The 20992-nt window shown below is 33.1% G+C and overlaps 2 protein-coding genes across 2 annotated transcripts; both read right to left on the bottom strand.

The window, feature by feature from the left end:
• LOC110718805 (protein unc-50 homolog) lies at positions 1-8637 on the bottom strand. The gene is made up of 10 exons (XM_021897717.1): positions 8231-8637; positions 5708-5775; positions 5011-5036; positions 4278-4368; positions 2649-2744; positions 1580-1648; positions 1351-1409; positions 1123-1245; positions 837-908; positions 1-739 (listed from the first exon to the last, which is right to left on the bottom strand). The coding sequence occupies exons 1-10, from the start codon at positions 8318-8320 to the stop codon at positions 675-677; spliced, it is 759 nt and encodes a 252-aa protein (XP_021753409.1). The 5' UTR covers positions 8321-8637; the 3' UTR covers positions 1-674.
• A 2728-nt stretch (positions 8638-11365) lies between these two features.
• Positions 11366-12502, bottom strand: LOC110718804 (transcription factor MYB44-like). Its single transcript, XM_021897715.1, has one exon. It carries the CDS (start codon positions 12387-12389, stop codon positions 11589-11591), a length of 801 nt encoding a protein of 266 aa, XP_021753407.1. The 5' UTR covers positions 12390-12502; the 3' UTR covers positions 11366-11588.
• Between the last annotated feature and the right edge of the window lie 8490 nt (positions 12503-20992).

Raw genomic sequence — 20992 nt, 5'->3', positions numbered from 1 at the left:
AAAAAGAACAAACTTGTGTATTCGTATTCAACAAACAAGCAACCTGAATTTCAGTTCAAATGTACAAAAACACTACCATACACCCATACGAGAAGGAGGCTTGACTCAGTTGGCCAAGTTTCTCGAATTCCAAGTGATAGACCTAGGTTCGATTCTCATCCAACTCGCCTTGGAGGATTTTCCTTAGCTTATTCCCCCCTCTCAAGGTAAGTGTTCACCTTAACACCCATACACAGAAGAAACAAAGACATTTTCTATTTGCCTGAAAATGTACTGCTTGTAAAGCTCTAATTATCTTCACATTTCCAAGTTTACATTAGTAAAAGTGCGGAATTCTTTTAACAAAGGAACTACTGGAGCGGACAGGTTAAAAGAATAAGCGGAACCATTACATTTAGCATTTTGTTGACAAGATCCACCAATTCCCTTCATCGGCATCCTATTTCTCATTGCCCCAAAAAATTAAAGGTAAAAAATCTGTAGAAATAAGAAGGGGGGAGGGGGGAATAGGCCGTATAGGGTAAAAAATTTCAAAAGCTCCCACAAATGACCATCAGGAAATCTTCATACTTCAAGGGGCATTCATAGCACTTCCTGTTCACAACATGTGCCTACTGTCATCTACTGTTTCCGGCTCACTGTATGTGCTTACATCACAAGCTTCGACCTCAGAATTATAGTCGCATACTGAAGTACATGTTCATTATATATCTCGAGGGATTAAAGCCACTAAGAATAACTGCATAAACAAAATAGAATAAGAATCAGACAAAATCATGACAGTAATTGATAAAGCTAATTTTACGACTAATAAAGGAACAATATCTCATACTTACAAATTGGAGAAAGGATTAGAACAACGCCGATAGGATAGAGGAAAAAAGTTGTCCTCTCCAGGAAGGGTAACACTGCATTACGACGAAGGATTAGTCAAAAACAAACAAAATCTTGAAATAAGCTCTATATCTACTCTAAAATGACAATATGCCATTAGCTTATGGAATTTTTCGCATATGGATAAATATAGTCATTCTGAGCCATGATGGATATGAAGCAACAGTTTTAAACCCGTCTTGTCCTACCAACCAAATAAAATTTCCAGATCAAAAATGTAAGTCTTACCATCATAACCTAGAAAGTTGAGATAATGGTAGTATGACACAGCAGCCATGAAGAGCAAATTTGACAACAGAACAGGTATGAATCCATGTGCAAGAAGCAGTGGTGACAAAAAGTAATGTATCACTGCAAGCAAAAAAATTTCATTAAAAATCAGTAGTAAGCCTGTATAAATGTCTCCAGTTACTGAAAACAAAGTTTATGCAAATACCTGAAAGAACAGAAACTTACCATATAGTAAAACAAACATCGGGAAGAAAGAATTGCAGTGCACATCAAATGCATACAGCCTAACATACCAAATCACACAGTCAAGTCAAACGCAATCACAAGCTTTTAGAATGCAATACCAAAAGTAAACAGAGAGAAACCCCTCATGATACCCAGCGTATACGTGAAAGAAGGCCATTCTGATTGATATAATAATTTGCTCAAGTAGAAATCCAGAAGCCAAACTCACCATTCTACCCGCTGTTCAACCACATAACTATTCGGAGCCTCTTCTCTTAGGTAATTATTTGTAAGAAACCTGTATATTCAAGGCAAAATCATCATCAATATATTCACAAGACATGATTCAAAGACCCAGCATATCACAAACACAAAGTGACATAATGAATCATCAAAGAATATGTCTTTCACATTATTAAGCCACTCTCCTCATATGTTCTCCTCGATCAAGTATCAATATTTGTCCCAGGGTCATAGCATAGTGTATAGATCCCACTCATCCCAGACAGAATTTACAACAGATCAAGTTTACCTATTCAACAAGGACCTTAGCAATTAGGTCATGTACTAAACAAAATTGCATCTTTGTATTACTTACGATTTCAAAATTACTGGATCGTCGGCTATAAGACATGTAATTATTGGCTCACAAAATTACCAGAGACCCATCAATAACAACAGTATTCAGCATCTAGTTCAAAAATGTCTCTCTGGTTTAAATAGGAACTATACAGATTTTCAGTCAAAACATATACACTATATAACCCACAAATAAAACATGTCATTCATCAAAAAAGAAACTTGTAGATGTCATTTAGAGAACAGACCTACTAAAGAGAGTCCACCACTTAAAACCCACAGACATTATACATAAATTGGGCCTAGGATCATATGCTCAACCAAGTGAAAGAATACAGGAATAAGCGTCTAGGTAATATAAAGAACAGGTGCATACCCTAATTACCAAGCTAAAATACAGGAAATCAACAATACAAAGATTTCCATTTATTTTTCCCACCACTGAGGCACAGCCAACTAGCCAAGCACTCAATGATTCATTCATCATTAAAAAAAAAAAAGTACTATCTAATGCACACAGGTTTATCATGATAGCTTAGCATACCAGAGCTGGGAATCATTTAGTTGAGCAAGCAATAACATCCTATTTAATAATTCAAGTGAGAAGCCACAGCATACTAGCATAGGAAGAAAAGCGGCAAATTTCCATAAGAATATAGAGCATGAAGGGACTTCTTTTTTTGGAATGAAGGGGGATTGGGGTAAGGGAGTGGATTTACCAACAACAGGTTGCCAACACTGCTCCAGTTATGATGAAATGAAAAAGCAAAACTGAAAGAACTACGTAAACAGCATGTCCTGTGCTATGATCATACCTGCATTCCGTACCAATAAAAGGCAATGTCAGAAAATTTGCACTAGACAATACCTAAGACTCTAAGAGCAATAGCAAAATAGCAAAGACCTTAAGGAGAGGTCATATATTTTTGTTTCCATAATGATCATATGTTGAACGTCAAGAGTCAACAGAACCATAATTTTGATTTTGTTAGACAGAAAATAATGGGGTTGGGGTACAGGTGAGTGGGGCAAAATACGATATAGGTTCAAAAAAAAAAAATTGGGTCATTAAATTGGAGGGAATAAAGGACAGAAAGTAAGAGACAGTGCGCATGCTTTAATTGGAACATTGATGCGTCTGTTCAAAAATTACAAGCAATGGTTCCATAACTCCTTCAACAACTATCTGAAAGAGTATTATTGAGTGATTCGGTTAGACAAGTGAAAATACATGCCTCCTAGCTCCAACAAAATGACAGTGCATTATTGACAGTCACAGATGTAATAAGCTGTATAAAGGCAGAGTATACTTTCCCAGAGCTTGACCGGAAAAAAGATCAAATTTTCAGAAAATCAGCTGATGCATCTAAGCATCTAAACAATTCCAAAAACTTCAATGTCAGATTTGTGTCCTTGAAAACTAATTTAGCGAAGCAGGTTAGCAGTACTCTCCTCCCTCCTATACGACTTTTTTAATGCAGATTATATTAGATCTTCTTGCATAGATTTTGTTACAGCACAAGAAGCCAATTCTGGTAGAGCTCCTCATCTGTGTTTCAAAATATTCCATGTTTTACAACAGCCATGAAAATCGCTAAATTGTCTCCTGAAGGTGAAAGTCTCTTATTACAGGAAAAGGCAAAGTTGCAGATAAAAGGTAACAAAACCTTCATACCAAAGAGAGGTGTATGTTTTCTGCATAACCTCTACTTAGCACAGCAGTCATTACGGAAAAATCATTTAATCAAACACACAAGTTCTATTTGGAAAAAGTGAAGCCAATGCAATATACTATTTCTTCAGAAGTTCTTAAAAGACCAAAGATATAAGATCATTTTTAAAGTACACCTTGTAACTACTGTAAGCATTTGGGGGAAAAGAAATGGGAGAAATTCTTCTAGATTACCCTGATGATTGTCAGAAAAAGACCCAAACTATTAGACCAATGAAATTATAAACTAGCATATGTTTGGCAGAAAAGATAATCATTGTTTATCTATCAACCCATCAAAAGAATGCTAGACTTTCGGAGCTTGGAAAATAATATTTTCTTGATATTTTCATGAACGAACTACTACTGTTAGGAGAGTAAGTACTCCGAGCAACTATTCTTTGGAAGCACACATGACAAAGTAATGCGCATCAATATTTTCTAAAATTCTTAATTAAGAAGAGCACGTTAAAGATAGTGCGTATATTCTGCTCTTGAAAGCTAAAATGAACTTGCCAACTTATTAATGTTTTAAATTGCATAATCACCCATAATTTTCATAAGACTGCTACAATCGTGTGGCATAAAACAATTAAGTGGCAAAAGAAAAGTAGAAGTTAGAGTTTTTGAGACTTACGCAGCACAATAGGCCAAAGTCGAAATTACTAAGAGAAGGCTGCAGATAACAACAAAAGCAGGATCATCACGAGCCCATTGATTTTTGGTTTCTGAAAAAACAAGAAATGCAGACAATCAGGGAAAAAAAACCTTTGGAGCAATCAACCTTACATTCCAGAAGTTTAATTGCCACTCAGATACAAAACAGAATTTAAATTTCAAGAAGATATTGACTAAAAAGTAACAAGATCATCCTTAACTCACAAGATTGTGTAATACACAGAACAGGATGACAGCAGGTTAAGCTGGGACTGGCAAATGTACAGGGTAAATGAGTAGTTTTTCCAGCAAACACAGTAAATTTCGGTTGATCCAACAGTTTCTTCCCGTACTTAACAGGACATAGGACATAGTAGCCCAAGATACTACAGATTCAAATTCTTCAACTAAGCTATGATGTTGCAAATGATATGAGACCGAACAACAAATGTCTCATCCCATACAAGACATGTTATGTGTCGCTCAGGCAACATTCATGGGGCCCAATCATCCATAAAGGGCATGTGTAAATATATAGCCCCATCAATTTGAAAGCTATACAGTTACAAACTAGACCAAGGAAAACTTTCACATGACAATCTTGCAATAGCAGATCTCAAAATCAGTAGAACCACTCTAAACTCAACACAGCTAATCTTGTTGCGTTACTTGAATAATTGAAAACATGGAAAAGGGGAAGAATAAAAACTTACGCTTGTGGTACTTTGTGTGTTGATAGCTGCATAATTGAACCATATGATATGCCAAAAAAAAAAACACATGGTTAGACAATTGTCACAATACATCTAATAACAGTACATTATTATGCTGATTTTCTTAGTTCAATATAAGAGAGAGAGTATGGATGCAAACTTGGTTGATCATATAGTTAATAATATTTTGTTGAGGGTGCAAGATGATGGCAGGTATAACTTACTAAGTGTAGGTAATCAAGCCATTATTCTGCACCCCCAAAAATAAAAAATAGAAAAGTGGATTACAAAGTATTCTTAGTTTAGTAATAACACATGTTATCCCTTCAAAAGATGATTAACATAATACGTCAATAGATATGGTATAAAGGTTCCCTTACTCACCACACGGCTAACATCCTACAACCACAACTTCTATACACTCCCTAAATTTACAAGAGACACACACAAGCCACTAATAACAGGTGAACCAAAGGGCATCAACAAAAACGTCTTCTTATAAACCAAAAGAGTAGACCTCTGGCTACAATCATAGGCCTCATAATAAGAAGTGAAAATGTTGATACTAGTAAAAAAAAAAATCTAGGCCTGTTCCTCTCCTCACACAATTTCAGAATAGAATCCAACATCATCAAAGCAAAAGATGATTCCACCAATAGTAAAAGTAGAGTTCAGGCAAATGGTAACAATTACTTACACTACTTTTGGTGAGGTACACAGATGAAGCATTTGCCAGAAGGTGTATTCAACATCCATTTGTTGCCACTGCAAACAATCAGCAAAGTAAAGAAACATACGATGAGCTTATACTTTCTAAACTCCCTTCCCCTGCTTATAGAAGAGAAATATGTGCAAGCAAGATTCCAGCAGAGTCAAATCCACAAAACTTTATGGAAAGTGAAATTCAACAAAGATACGAAAGCCAATGTGGGAATTTGAACCACGCTTATTGACAGGAAAGCATCATCAAGCAATAATAAAGCAAGGCGGTGATTTAGTGCATCAATTAAAGATACTGGACAATTATGTTAGTGAACCCTTCTATTCGTACAAATAAAAATAAAAAATAAAAAACTGTCGTGACATATTCAACCATCTTTCCTCCTTGGAGCACGATGAACACAGCTTCCCTCCTACCAAATGATCAACCAGCAAACAACACAGCACCCTAGGATCTCGAACTGACCTCAATAAATCAGATTTGATTCTTCAAGAATGACGAAAGCAGGAATCATATGAATTTTGCCAATAGTCAAATCCAAATCTAGCTTGAACTTAAAAAACAGTCTTGGCCCTCACCCGGTCCCCCCTCATCAGCAAAAGAATTGGTCAGAGATATGCAACAGCGCATCTGTGAGAGCCAGTCAAAGAATGCTATTAAGGAATGAGGAATCTCATAATTTGCACATCCTAGGCAAAAGCTACAAAAACATTATTCATTGCAGTGGTCTGATTCAACTTTTACCCCAAGAACACATTCAATTCTTTCACTTTGTTCAGCTATGATTCCTTGCATAGTTGCATGTATTTCTATGAAAAACTTCTTAGATAATTGCACTAATTTCCACCAGCAAATAATGTTCCACACTTCATGTAAGGTTCAAGAGCAATGCTTGAAGCAAATCTCACTTGAAATATTACTCTTTCAAACCATTAAGTAAAACAAAAGTCGAAATGAACGATCAATATCACCAGCGTAAGCCACATTCACCCCAAGCACCCCCTTACTCCTCTCTCCTCTGATCCCTACAATTGGCATTTACCAGCCCTTCAAAGAAAAGTCATGATCTTGATTGAGCATGTGACATGGTAGAACCTCGACATGTTAACATTCAATCGTCAACCTAACAATTAAATTAGTAAACAGTTGAAATATGTAAGAGCTCTCCATCCATAATTACTAGCATCATGATCTCCAAAAAAAACCTCCCCTGGCAAGCTCTGCGCTGGGACATCGATGTTGTACCAAACTCATGTAAAATCACCATCCTTCTATCTTTCGGTTTCCAGACATTAATATCAACCCAGGTAATTCTCGTATCTATCACAGGGTTCTCGGCTGCGGTTATAATACTGCATCTCAATAGCATACTTAAGGGCAATGGTCATAAAAGGTTGCAGTTGATGCAGCATTTTTATTTTTTTATTTTTATTTTTTAACAGGGTGTACAGCCCAAATTGGCTTTGTACTGACCAATACATAAAAGGGTCCTTGTAACTCAGGTAAAATTAGTTCTACAAATTGTCTGATACAGCAATTGTTGCAGATCCGTGGACTTAAAAACCATGGGTTATATCAAGATGACCAAGCATCAGTCTTCATCCTCACAGTAAGCTCCTTTCCAAGCCAAATAAAACCAGCAAGAATTTTGAAAAGGTCACAACCCAAGTTCATCAATGTGCACCTAGATGGCTGATCGTCTCATCCTGTTTTACGTATATAAAACTTAAAGCTATTCAAATAAAAATCTTTGGAAGATTATACAGTCCTTGCCAAGATGAAAAGTACTCCAGATTCCACTCCTCTCCACACACTCAAAACACAATGTATACTATCAACTCGTCAATCATCCACATAACATCAACTCCTGTCCCGTTTCCAAAGCCTCACTAGACCTCTCACAGAGATTAAGTTACCACCCAGAACCAGCAAGCTAGAGTGGTAATAATCTTATCAGATCCTTGCAACTAAAAAACAATGCAGTATAATGCAATTGGTTAACACAACTCATATAAAAGTAATATCTTGGATCATCACACAACGAGACTCAGTGATGCCAATTTCAAATGTGCAAGTAAAAAAAACAATGCCATATTGTATTTTTAAAGCAAATACTGCCATAAGCATCAATAATATATTATCAAGTGGGCCGCATTGCCTGATTCACCTCCTACTAAAATTGGCAGTTTATCCCAATTACAAAGTCTAATTACATCAGATCCAAAGAGAAGAATTCGAACATAGCCTTCTAATTACAGAAATTAAAAGCTAAATTACCCAAAAAAATCAGCATATTCAATGTAAATTACTGAAAATTAGATCAACAGCAAATTTAAAAAAAATTAAAATAAAAAGAAAACCCACAAATGATCAAATTGCATATTCGAAATTAACTAACAAAACGAAGGGAAACCCAGATCCAAAAGAAGAATCAACAAGCGTAATTACAAAGCAATTGAAAAATTACAGCAAAAAAAAGGGAATAATAGAAAAAATTACCTTGATAATTCGACGGAGGTAATGAGGGAAAACGGGATTAGGTTGCCGAGAAGTGGACGGCAAACGCCCTTTTGACGTCGTCGGCAACATCTTCAAACTTTCGATCTGAGGATCTCTTCTTCGGCGTTTTCACTTTCTCTCTTTAAGAAGTACGAAAAAGAGTGTGATGAGAAGGGGATCAGTTGAAGTGGGCTAGTCGCAAAGGAGGTGAGAGAAGAAGAAAAGCTTCATCAAGCGCCTTCTTCCATGGATGACTTTCTCTCTCCTCTCTTGTTTCTGTACTCCATTGATAGGTAGATGATGATACTCTTGTTTTGTTTTTTGGGTTTGCGAAAAATATACAGCCAGACTCCAGAAGATTTGATTATCACCAAATTTTGTCTAATTCTTTGTTTAATTATTTCCTTAGTTTATTTCCGTGGGTTGCACGGATTAAATAGAGTAGTCGTTATTTATTTAAAATAGTTGTTAATATTCTTTATTTAAAAATAGTGTAAACATTATCTCAATAATTAATTTTGAAAAAGTACTGAGTATTATATTTATTTAGTCTTAAAAGTTAGGTGGAAAAATAGAGAAAAATAAGAATGATGTCAAAAATAGTTTAGGCGGGAAAAAATTTCGTAAGAAGTTGATATGTGTCCCTTAATGATGTCAGCATGTTTTGTTTTAGTATTAGTTAATAGATTAGTTTTAAGTCCCGAGCAGTACCTCGAGGTTATATATTTCGAATCCCCTCAAAAAAAAATAAAAGTTATATATTTCGGAATGTTTATCTATTATGTACTCCGTAATATTTTACATTAAGAAAACACATCAATAATTAAATGGTTTAGTGGTTAAGACTTTAATATACAAACTTGAGGTTGTGAGATTAAATCTTGTTTTCATTTGGTTAACTATTGCTTGTTATCAAATTGTATAGCCCTTTTAGGGGCCATTAGGATTATGAGCTAAACATTAATTACATTGATTTATACGTGATTTTGTCATACATATCTAAATTAATATCAAATTAAGAAATATATTAAATGTTTTTTTAGCTCTAATTGCTACATATAGCATCGTCATTGATTTTTTTTGAACAAATCCAACAAAATCTTTTATGACTAGCTATTTCCTATTGATTAATGGAATTTAAGGCTTAAGTTTTTAATAACTCGTGCATGAATCAAAATTATTTAAGATTTAAGATTTGGTCGTCTTAACGGAAATGTGTTTGTCTGTAAAACAAAAGGGTGAGGAGCAAAAAAAGCAAAAGACATGTGAAATTTTGTACCCAAATAGGCTAACAAGTCCAAAGTTTTCAAATTTACGGTCAAAATTATTTGTTTACGAAAAACGAATAAGGTAAATTTCCAATTTTGTGGAATAGAATCTAGAGTATTTAAAAGCAATTAATGTCAATATAAACTTGTAATATTATCTATGTATGTATCATAATATGTGTTCACATGTTAGATGCGACATTAAATTTAATGGTTTTCATTACTTAATACGAGTACGCTTATAGATTTCTAAAGTCAAATCAAATACACAAAATATTTTGATGAATTTCCTTACTCATTTACGAACGTGTTCGTAATCTAGCTTTGATTCATTGCCTTACAACATTTGAAATTGCTATGCATGAGTACTAAATTATTAACCGTTGATTATAAAAGTTTGAAAATAAATAAATTAGATTCATTTGATATGTTCTACAGGCATAATTAACAAAAAAAACCTTCCAAGTTCCAACTTCCTCCTTTTTTAAAAAATAATAATAATAATAATAATAATAATAATAATAATAATAATAATAATAATAATAATAAATAAATAAATAAATAAATAAATAAAAATCCTCCTTCCAAGTTAGGTTCACAACTTCACATAAAGAAATTGGAGTACTTTCTCAAAGCTTCTCAAGTTGGTCAGAGTAATCCTTCCTCTTTTCAAAACCCTAGCCTTCATTGTTAAATTTTGAAAGAGCTTCCATTGGTTTTAACCGGTAAAAAGTTGTAATCTTTGTATCTTTAAGTTTTTTTTAGGTTTATAATAATGCTTTCTTCTTTTGGGAAGAACTTTTCTCCCTTGAAAGAAAGGGTTTTCGATCTTCTCGAAAGACAAGGGTTTTTCAACCTCCTTCGAAAGACAAGGTTTATCTCCTCTTTTCAGAAGAAATTTTTTTTCTTTTGAATCCATGATATTAGATGTTATGGATTGTCGTGAAATTATTTCGTTGGTGAAAAAATTATCAAGTTTTCGAATACGGACAAATGAATCAGAATAAAAACATTTACATGGCTACAAAGGATCGTTAAATTGTCTCTCCAACAAGGCTGTATTTTCAAGCGATATAAGCGGGAGATGTTTCACAGTGTAAGATCAACTCAACGATCATAGTTTTTATGAAGAAAAATTTATTTGATTCAATATCTTATGTATTTGTTAACGTTGAACCTCTATTATAAATGTCATATTACTTTTAATTAATGAAATATTTTTGCTATTAAAAAAAAAAAAAAAAGTTGGTTAGAGCAAGAGTAGAACGGTCAACCCTTGAAACGGTTGGACCGACAATTAAGAGCCCATTGGACCTAATAATCAGTTACGAAAGTTACAGTTACAGCCCATGAATTAAGACACACTCGAATTTGTCCAGCTAATATTAACATCCCATCACACCTAATCGAATTGACCATGATACCCCTCCTTCCCCACCGGCCAATGTCCCAGTGATTGTACTGGCGGAAACCGTACAACCTCCGTACCCATGTGACATTTTTATGCTTTAAAATTTTTAATTAATTTTTAGGTTACTCGGTGTTTGATTTTCATGAATTGAGATACGAATATGATATACAATGTCATGAAAATCGAACTAACAAATTTGACAATTGGATTTTATATTCGGCTACTCCGCTACTTCCCTACTAGTGTTCGATATTCATCAATCTGGCTACATACGTGAAACAAGTCATGATAATTAAACTGAATCTAACTCCCGTCCAACTAAAAATGAAGCGAATACTTTGTGTGATTTTAACAAGTAATGCAACAAGTCCGATAATAAGATTTTATCAAGACCGAGAACATAATTTAAAATAATAATTTTAAAGAAAAAAATCCTAATAAAAACTCAAAAGCCAATTTCTACCAAAAATGTGCTGCTTCATATCCATTTTAAAAACCTAAATTCACTGAATTTTCTACTCCTCATTTCTGTACATACATTTTGTGATTTGAAACTACCGAAATTTTAAAAGATTTAAAATAAATGAATGTCTTTTTTCTTTTTTCTTTTTTTTTTGGAGATAATTTCTTCCTTCTTCATCATATCATTTATCATTTGATTCATGTCCTTTGATTGAATTCAATGGAAATGGCCATTGTAAAAACGCTCAACGACGGCGTTTCGAGCAATATCTCCATCAAAATACACCCCACTCTTCTCAGCCTCCGCCATATAATTCCTCACTTCCTTCCTTATCATCTCCTGCATCACATTCATCAACTCAGGTCCAAACGACATCGTTTCCTTCACCGAATCGTTCTTCTGATTCACCTCCTGAGTCATCGCCTCAATCCGACTCGTTGGTTGCTGCTGCTGCTGCTGATGTTGCTCTTCCACTCCAGGAAGCGAAAGAGTCAACGCAGTCAACGGATCATTCTCAATCTTCTCCTTCTCCTCCGCAACCGCCGACCTGAAACCAACGCCGGAATCGCTGACGTCAGATTCCGACGGACTCAACGGAGGAGACGAGTGAGAAATCTCCGGCCGTTTTTCCGGCCGATAAACCTCATCTCCGGCGACGATCGACGAAAACTTCCGCTTCAAGGTGCTATTCCAGTGATTTTTGATCGCGTTGTCGGTGCGACCATTAAGCAGCCTCGAAATAGTGGCCCACTTATTCCCAAACTTCGCGTGCGCTCGAACGATGATATCGTCTTCCTCCGCGGAAAACGCCCGGTGTTCAACCTCCGGCGAGAGCTGATTACACCACCGGAGACGACACGATTTTCCAGACCTTCCAGAAATCGACTTGCTAATAACAGACCAATTCCTAGCGCCATGCTTATCAACAAGCCTTCGTAGGAGTTGGTCCTCTTCGGGACTCCACGGGCCTTTGATACGATCCGCCGCCATTGAAGAGGAGGTTTGAAGGTTATCCATGATACTGTAACCCTAATTTTTGAGAGGGAGGAGAGAGAAAATGAAGGAGGAGGAAGGATAAGAGGTGGAGGCCGGTGGTCTCTGGAGAGAGAGTGGGGGGGGGGGAGAGAATGAGGAGAATATAAAGGAAGGGAAAAAGGGGGAAGAGGTAAAAAAATGTGAAGGAGGAGGATGAGGAGGTTACGGGTATTATCCGGTAAGCGGTTAATTGGGATACAGCTGGAGTGGGGGCCACGCGTCCCCACGTAACTGCTTGGAAATTTACTGGATTTAACTAACTAAAATATCGCCTCGAATAACTTTCTAAATTTTTTAATTACAATTTTATTTAATTAAATTGCCATTCATCATTTATCTTTTTTTAAATAAATTAAATTGAATCAATGTTGTCTTGTAAAAAGAGAGTAATTATATTAAATGCTTTTCTAAATTAAGATTGTGATAAAATCTCACAGGACTAATTTTTTGTTACATATAAATACATATATGGTTATTTTAATTTTTTTAATTTAAGCTAAAAGTAATAAAACTATGCTTAATGTATGAAAAGATTACGTAATTACGCTTAATTTTAATTTGTCTAACTATTCAAAGAATCTAAATATAATTTTAATAACACTATCTCGGTCTAATATAATAAGGTTGATGGTTTCGTAATGTATAATTGCGATATGCGAGCGTTGTTCAGATATATACGTAAATTTGGTATACAGATATATACTTCTCGAAACAAACAATGGTATTATTGGTATATGTGTATATGAGGTGGCTTTTTGGATATAAAAATAATCAAATCTTCATTCTTTATCACTTTGTATTTGCTTAGAATATCTATTCCATTTTAAAAAAAATTGACCTAATTAACCAGGCATTAATTTTAATCAATGCATCCGTACTGAAATTTGATGATCTAGATGACACTCGGTTACTTTTAAAACTAAAGTAATTCATGAGAATATTAACTCTAACCCATGGCTAAGGTTAGACATACTTTTTATTCATAAACCACGGAGTAGTTAATATGAGTAGCAAACTTACAAACTATTTATTTAAAATCATCTCCTAACTCCTAAGCTAATTTATTTTGTGTAGAAAACAATTTAAGGGACGGTCAAAGACAAATTTATAACAAGATGTTATTTGAGAAGCCGCGAAATGATTATTTACTCATACTCTTAAATAAATAATTCAATAGTGTGATGAACTAGTTGACTCTTCTTTTTTTTTTTTTTTTTTCACACACTATCTATGCATTTGATTTTGACAATGTTTTTTTTTTAAGCAAATGATGCACAAGAGAAAAAAAAAATAATTCAGTTAATCACAATAGAAATTGTTTAATTCAATCCGATATATTAGTATATAGTACTATGTACTATAGTAATGTTTTGTATATAAGCTCATCTAAAATTCCTGTTAAAAAATAATCTAAAATTATCAATGATTTATTTTATTTAACAGATTAATTTGGAATTAACGTTTCAATTTTTCTATTTTCGAACCGTACTTGTAACCAAAAATTAAAATTTCATTGAATAGTAGCCGTAGTAGTTATGGAAGTTAGGGGGAAAAAAGGAGCAGATAAGATTATACTCCAAGGGAGTTTTGACTGAGAGACAGGCTGTAAGGCACTGGAGGGAGTGAAGTGTCATTTGTAAAAACGGAAGTTGAGAATCTTAAGCTGAGGTGGACAAAACGACAAAAGTAGAGGGTTTGCGTGGGACCAGGAAACGGAAACGATTTTGCTGAGTTGTAAGTCCAGCCTGTTTAACCTGCGTAAAGTTGGACAACACTCTAACGGCCTATTGCTTCACTGACACCAGTCGGTCACCGTCCTTTCCTTTTTCGGTTTCCCCCCTTCCCCTCTTTTTCAATTTTTTCCCTACCAATCACCGGTTTATCAATCATCTTAATTCTTCTCCATCTATAATTTTTGTTTTAGGCTAATTTATTGGTAATAAATACACCACCTCACACATAGATAATTGTGTTTGGGTTTGGGTTTGGATTTGGATTTGGATTGATGAGTGGTGTGTGATTAATTGGTGATTAGTTGGAGATTGTATCGATAGTTTCAGATGCGGACGATTTTAGTTGAGTCCATACGTAGGTTGTTGTAAAGAAACAAATAAGAGATTGATTTGAAAAAATTAAATAGAGATTTGTTAGAAAGGATGAAATATGTTATTTGTGATTTTAATATGTTTAAAATTGAATTTGAACGTACTTTAATAAAGTTATTATGTTTAATGAAACATTATTGACTCAAATAATTGATTTATCCCAATTGCTCTAGAATCTCAATAGAAGGTAATAACTTCGATTAATCATTATTGTCTCAAACACATTAGGAGTCGTTTAATTGGATTATTTGGAATGGGTTGAAATGGAGTTAGAATCCATTCCATCTAGTTTTTTGTTTGGTTGAGGTTTTTGGTAATGGAATCTCATACCCAAGGGAATCTAACTCCCCCCCCCCCATACCCATGAAATCCCATACCCACCATTTTTCCTAAGATTCACAATTCATTCTATTAATGAAGGATAGAATCCATTACAGCAATAAAACCAAACAATTTTGGACTAGTATGGGTTTTAGAATTCACATTCCACACCTCTCTAGTATGGAATTCCATATCAATCTATTCCAACTAGATGAACCAAAGCTTGACTTGAAGGAAGGCGTGGATAGTACTTTTGCTCGTAATTAAGTTGGAAAATACTCAAATAAAAAGTTAAAATTATCATTACCAACTTTCAAATCGAGGTAAGCATATAGGTGATTAGTTGGATATTCTACCGATCGATTGTTTCAAATGTAGACAATTTTAATTGAGTTGTTACATAGGTTGTAAGAAAACATATAAGAGACTGATTCGAAAAAAAATAAATAGCGATTTGTTAGAAAGCATGAAATTAAATACATTATTAATTTACGATTTTAATATGCCCATGGCGGAATTTATACGTATTTTCTTAAAGTTACTATGTTTTTGTTGATACAAATGTTATAAAAAATTTTTGACTCAATAATTGATTGTATCCCAAATGATCTAGAATCTCAATAGAAGGTAATAACTATGATTAATCATTATAATTGTCCCAGACACATTTAAGTCTGACTTGAAGGAAGGTGTTGTGGATAGTACTAATGCTTGTAATTAAGCTGGGAAATAATCAAACAAATATTTGCTTTGTTGTCAAAAAGTTAAAATCATTACCAACTTTCAAATCGAGGCAAGCATACTAATCGTTTGGAATTAACTCAGCAAATTCTCGAACATATCTCTAGGATAGAAATCAAAGCATACAAATTACATTACATATTTACATACGTTACAAATCAAAGGTCCTCCCCCTCCATATGAGTAAATGAATAATGCATGACCACAATCCATCCACACCCATGCATAATGACCGTAAGTCCGTAACCATGCAAATAATGTGGACTGTAGACTTGTGGAGTGTATAAATGTATGATAATCTTTGTCATTCTTGTGGAACTAATGAAGAAAGTGAGCATATATCTACACAATTTGCCATTTTTGACTTAGCCGCACATACAACAACGTAAAATGGGAGTGCCATATTATGTTGCACTTTACACATCTCGTGCATTGTAGCAAGAAATGTAGTACGAGTATATAAATTTCACAAAACTCAATTTTCCTATGAGACATAATGGGATTGTAACTCGTAATTAGAGATAGAGATTTTAATTTGTGACATATATAACATAATATCGATAATATTATAGGTAAATTCTCGCAAATTGTCACGACCATGACATTAGTTTTCAAGGCAAACACATATACAAGTATACAATATAGTTCCAAACCTAAACTATTAACTATAGAAGCCATTTGACTTTCCGATCATGATAATTTGTCATTATCTTCATAAAAAACCTTAAAATTGGCAAAAGTGGGATAAGATAAAAACAACTACTTCAGCAATGTTAACAGGTTACAATGCTCAAAACAAGTACTAAAAGCTAAAGTAATAATTAATTATAAAACTAGATTAGATTAGTATTACAACTTTGCAGGATTGGTTAAAGTTAAGGTCATTTGAACATTGTTAAATTATACACAAATAGACAAGAAAAGAGAGTCCTTAACTTTAAGGGACTTTCCTTGATCCTTCCCTTTGAATAGTTTACTTTTACGTCTGAACAACAAATATGGAATACAATAATTTATAATACTATAAAAGTATTTATTATTTGTTATTGTTAAACGGTTAGAGAGCATTTTCTCAAAGAAGATAAGCATCTCTCGATTGCTACATTGTCTTTGTCTAGCACCTGCACTAGCATTCGAATGTATTTTAATTTTTCAGCGCCCAACAAACTTACAAGATATACTTTTGTTTCTTTTAATAATTATACTAATAAAAATAATAATCTCTCCCGACTTTTACACTATTTTCATACGGCTGTTATATTGTATCGATTAATATTATTCAATTATTTAGGTTCGAAGAGAGTATTATTAATAATATAATTATACAACTAACACCAAAGTAGTGGGAGCAGCCGTGCTATAGTCTATAAAATATTACGAAGTATTATTATATAGAATATGTAACTCAAGGTAGATCCAATTTCAAGTACAACTTTATAGTCGTGGGAGAAATTTTCTTATATTTATGATTGAGACACAAAGATTTGCTCTTGCAATTTAATTTATTGTGCGATTTGACAGCCATTACATTATATTTTGTTAATTGAAAAGGTAAGCATTATAAGTAGGTTAATTTATGGTAAAGTTTTCTACTACTTGCTTATCCGTTATAGAGTGGGATAAACTACCAGATATTTATAACTTGTTACTTGAGTCCTTGCTGTTTCTTCACGGCATGCATATAGACCACTTTGGCAGAGATTTTTGTTGTTGGGGCGCGTTTTAGTCTAACTTACTTCTGGTACCGTAAGAATCTTATTGAAACAGATAGAGTATTATAGATCTAGCAGTTTATTAATCGACTCTAATTCATAAGTGTCATATAGACTCACAACTTGTTACAAATTTTATGGACTTCATATGGATAATGGTAGCTTAGTTGACAATTAATATCAAAGAGGGATAAGTAACTCTAAGGGTAGATATTGAATTTCGACTATATCATTGCTCTTTAATTTGATGTTAGGATGATGGATAAAAATTTTGGTACGTGTGGTCGAGAGGGCAGCGAGGGTTGATATGACTATCTCAAAACCACTAATTGTTATCAGGTTATGAGATGATATGTATGTATAATTAACGAATGGTAGGTTGAAGTCATGTCTAAAGGTCTAATGATTATGATGGAAAACCAAATTATTGATACCGTTAGAATACGTGCTCATATCAAATAGAATAAAATTAAATCTAATTCCATTACATGTCATCCCTATCCATGCATTCTCATCAAATTAATTATGTACACGGATATTATAATTTATAAAAGTCAGCTCATAAGTGATAACATATAAAAGGTCGTCCAAGATAATTTCTTTTCATACATGCATTAGTATTTAGTATACAAGAATAACTTTATAACTCTACCTCTTAATTCTTATTATACTTATACGTTACTCATTCGGTTATTCAATATCTGTTGCTTTTGCATTTTGCAAAGAAATTAGTTTAAGGTGTTATATATAGTTAAATACCTACCATGCATGTAATCTCTCTTCCAAGATAACTAAAAGAATAATCGAGTTGCCAAATTATTTTGGCATTTGGATGTGATAACAAATATTTTTGGTAGAACAGTAAACAAGGGACATGTTGGAATACACCAAACTAAATTTAAACCACGAAAACAAATTTTGTATTTGGCTAAATAGTGAAAATTTTTATATTCACCCAGATGCAAGATGCACGAAGGGTATTTTTTGTTAATTTGATGATCAAATGAGCAATAATAACCATTCTTTAATTTAATCGTCAAATTAAGAAAAAAAAAATGCACTGTGCACATAAGTGTATATAACAACCTTTGGCCAAATAGCAATGATGAATTTAAATACTTGACAAAATATACGGAGTAATAAAAACAATAATTAATATAGAAGATAGAACATATTACGGAGTAATAAAGAATTTATTTGAAGTACAAAATATACCGTACACCTAAGTGTATATAACAATCCTAACAATAATATGCATTGGCATAGTAAAAGCAACCTTTAAAATAGAAGTTAGAACATATTACAGAGTAATAAAGAATTTATTATATTTGAAGGACAAATTAAACAATAGAGAGTATAACATTCAAACTCCTAAGTCTATTGATGAGGATTTGTAGTCTTGTAAATATGCAAATCTTCTGTTTTCCCTAATTAATTAAGTAAAGTTATAACAAAAAATTTAGCATCATTAATTTGTTAAAATTTGACCAATTAATTAGCTTTAATTCGATGGCTTCAAAAACTTTAATATGAAAGTTACGTAGTTTGAGATGGAAATATATACCTAACTAATTAGCTAGTACTGAAAAAATAGATACAAGAAAAAAAAGGAACTAAACCACCATATATAAAGTATGTCATCATCAAAGTAGCTAGAACGATATTTTCAAAAGGTGGTTTTGTTGATGGTTTAGAATTTTTATGATACATCAAATGAATATATAGTTGATAAATGGTCAAAATGATACCGCCAACTAATACCTAACGAGTTAGTTAAACCCATATTTGCATTAAGAATAGGAGGCACCAATCGTTGAAATTCATGCGTACGCAAAATAAAAGAGATATTAATGGTATGTATTTTGGTCTTTTGGAGGTTATGAAAGTGAAAACGGTTCTTAACCGAATACCAAATTACAGTTTCTTTTTTTGGAAAATGAAAATGAAAGTTTTATCTACTTTGTTGCTTCCGTTGGATGATTGTTAAAATTCTATCATAAGGGTCGTTCGATAATTTCATGATCGGATATATTTTTCCTCATTATAATTTCCGCTAATTTATCTTTGAGATCTAATGCAGTTTAAAAAAAAAAATATGCGTTGAAAAGAACAAAAAATCCAAAATATATTAATTTCGATCAATTAATGGAGCGATCAACTCTATTATACACTAGTTTTGTGTTCGGGCGATGTCCGAATTGTCCTAAACCTTTTAACTTGAATGTTAAGTACGATCCTATAACCCCTTTTGATGATGTAAGAAGGTTAAATACGATCATATAACCCCTTTTAATAATGTAAAATATTTAGACATATGATATCATATCGCTTAGCTTATTTATATTATAGTGTACTTTTTGTAGTTTTATTTGTAAATAGATATCTATGTTATTAGTTTACCAAACTAAATTTTTTTTTTTTTTCTGATTAAAACTTATTTTTACTGATTTTCTATTTTTTATTAAAACATATTATAAATGGATCTCATTTAAAAGAACTTTTTAAAACAAATTTTATGATAGAAATAGTACTAAGTTATAAGATATTTATTAAAAGTTACAATTAATTTTGTATATATGAAATATTGGAAATATATCGATAATAAAACACTATACAATATTTTTATCTTACAAAAATCTATCCAAAATTCGCTTACTTATCATCCTATGTGTCACAATAATACCTATTTTTCGCCTACGCTCGACATTTGGCGAAAAACTGAAATGCCAAATGTCGCTGTCTCGTGGCCTGACTGCGAGACCGGCTTTATATATTAGTGATATGATATGATATGATTTATCCTTCTGTCTCAATCTAATGAGCCGATAGGTTTAAGAGCATTTACTAAAATAAAAGTTTGATGTTTGTAGGCTTAATAACCGTTTGATAATTACAAACTTTGAATACACAGAATTTGAAACAATAATCATGAAAATCCTCTTATAGTTACTTTGAAACGTAATATATAATTTCACCCCAGGCCAATAAAAATAGTAATATTTCGATCATCCCATAGGAAAATCAAAGAGTTAGATATTGTATGTTTTGTGTTATCTTTTCAGTTAAATTTATCTGAATTTAACTTAATAAATTGATTAGAACTAATTACCCCTAATATTTATATAATTTGTATACTTAATTGGACTTAATCTACACTGATTAAGCTAATTAACCCTATGTTTTTTTAAGGATAATCCGAATAGAACAAACCGTACCCTTGAATCACTCTAACTTTATGTTTAACATAAAGTCATATGGGGACACAATTGGCATTTGGGAAGTAGTATATTAGTATAAGCTCTTTATTTTTTCCCAAGTGGTCGTAGTAATTGACCTAATTGTCTTTGGCACCTGAACAACCATCTTCTATCACGTGCCATGGACCAACATTGCACTTGTTTTTGTTTCCATACTATTACCCTATATTTCGTATTTATTTTATCATAAAGTATATGCTTTACCAGTTAGGAATAATGTTCATCCATATTTCGTATTTATAGGATTAATTACTAGATCATATATTCATTATGTTGTGAGATATTGGGTGTTTGCTCGAGTGGGAACAACACCACCATCTTCCTTCTGATCTTGCCAGAGTTTATTTCAATTTCATCAGGAACTTTTATTCCTTAGATCTAAAGGTAAAGGAGATCCAGGACAACTTTAATCAGATTTTATTACTAATCAATTAAGTCAAAATTCTTAA

Source organism: Chenopodium quinoa, unplaced genomic scaffold, assembly GCF_001683475.1.
Source record: "Chenopodium quinoa cultivar QQ74 unplaced genomic scaffold, ASM168347v1, whole genome shotgun sequence".
NCBI lineage: Eukaryota > Viridiplantae > Streptophyta > Magnoliopsida > Caryophyllales > Amaranthaceae > Chenopodium > Chenopodium quinoa.
Note: the sequence above shows the minus strand (reverse complement) of the source record. Positions and strands in the feature narration are given on the sequence as shown.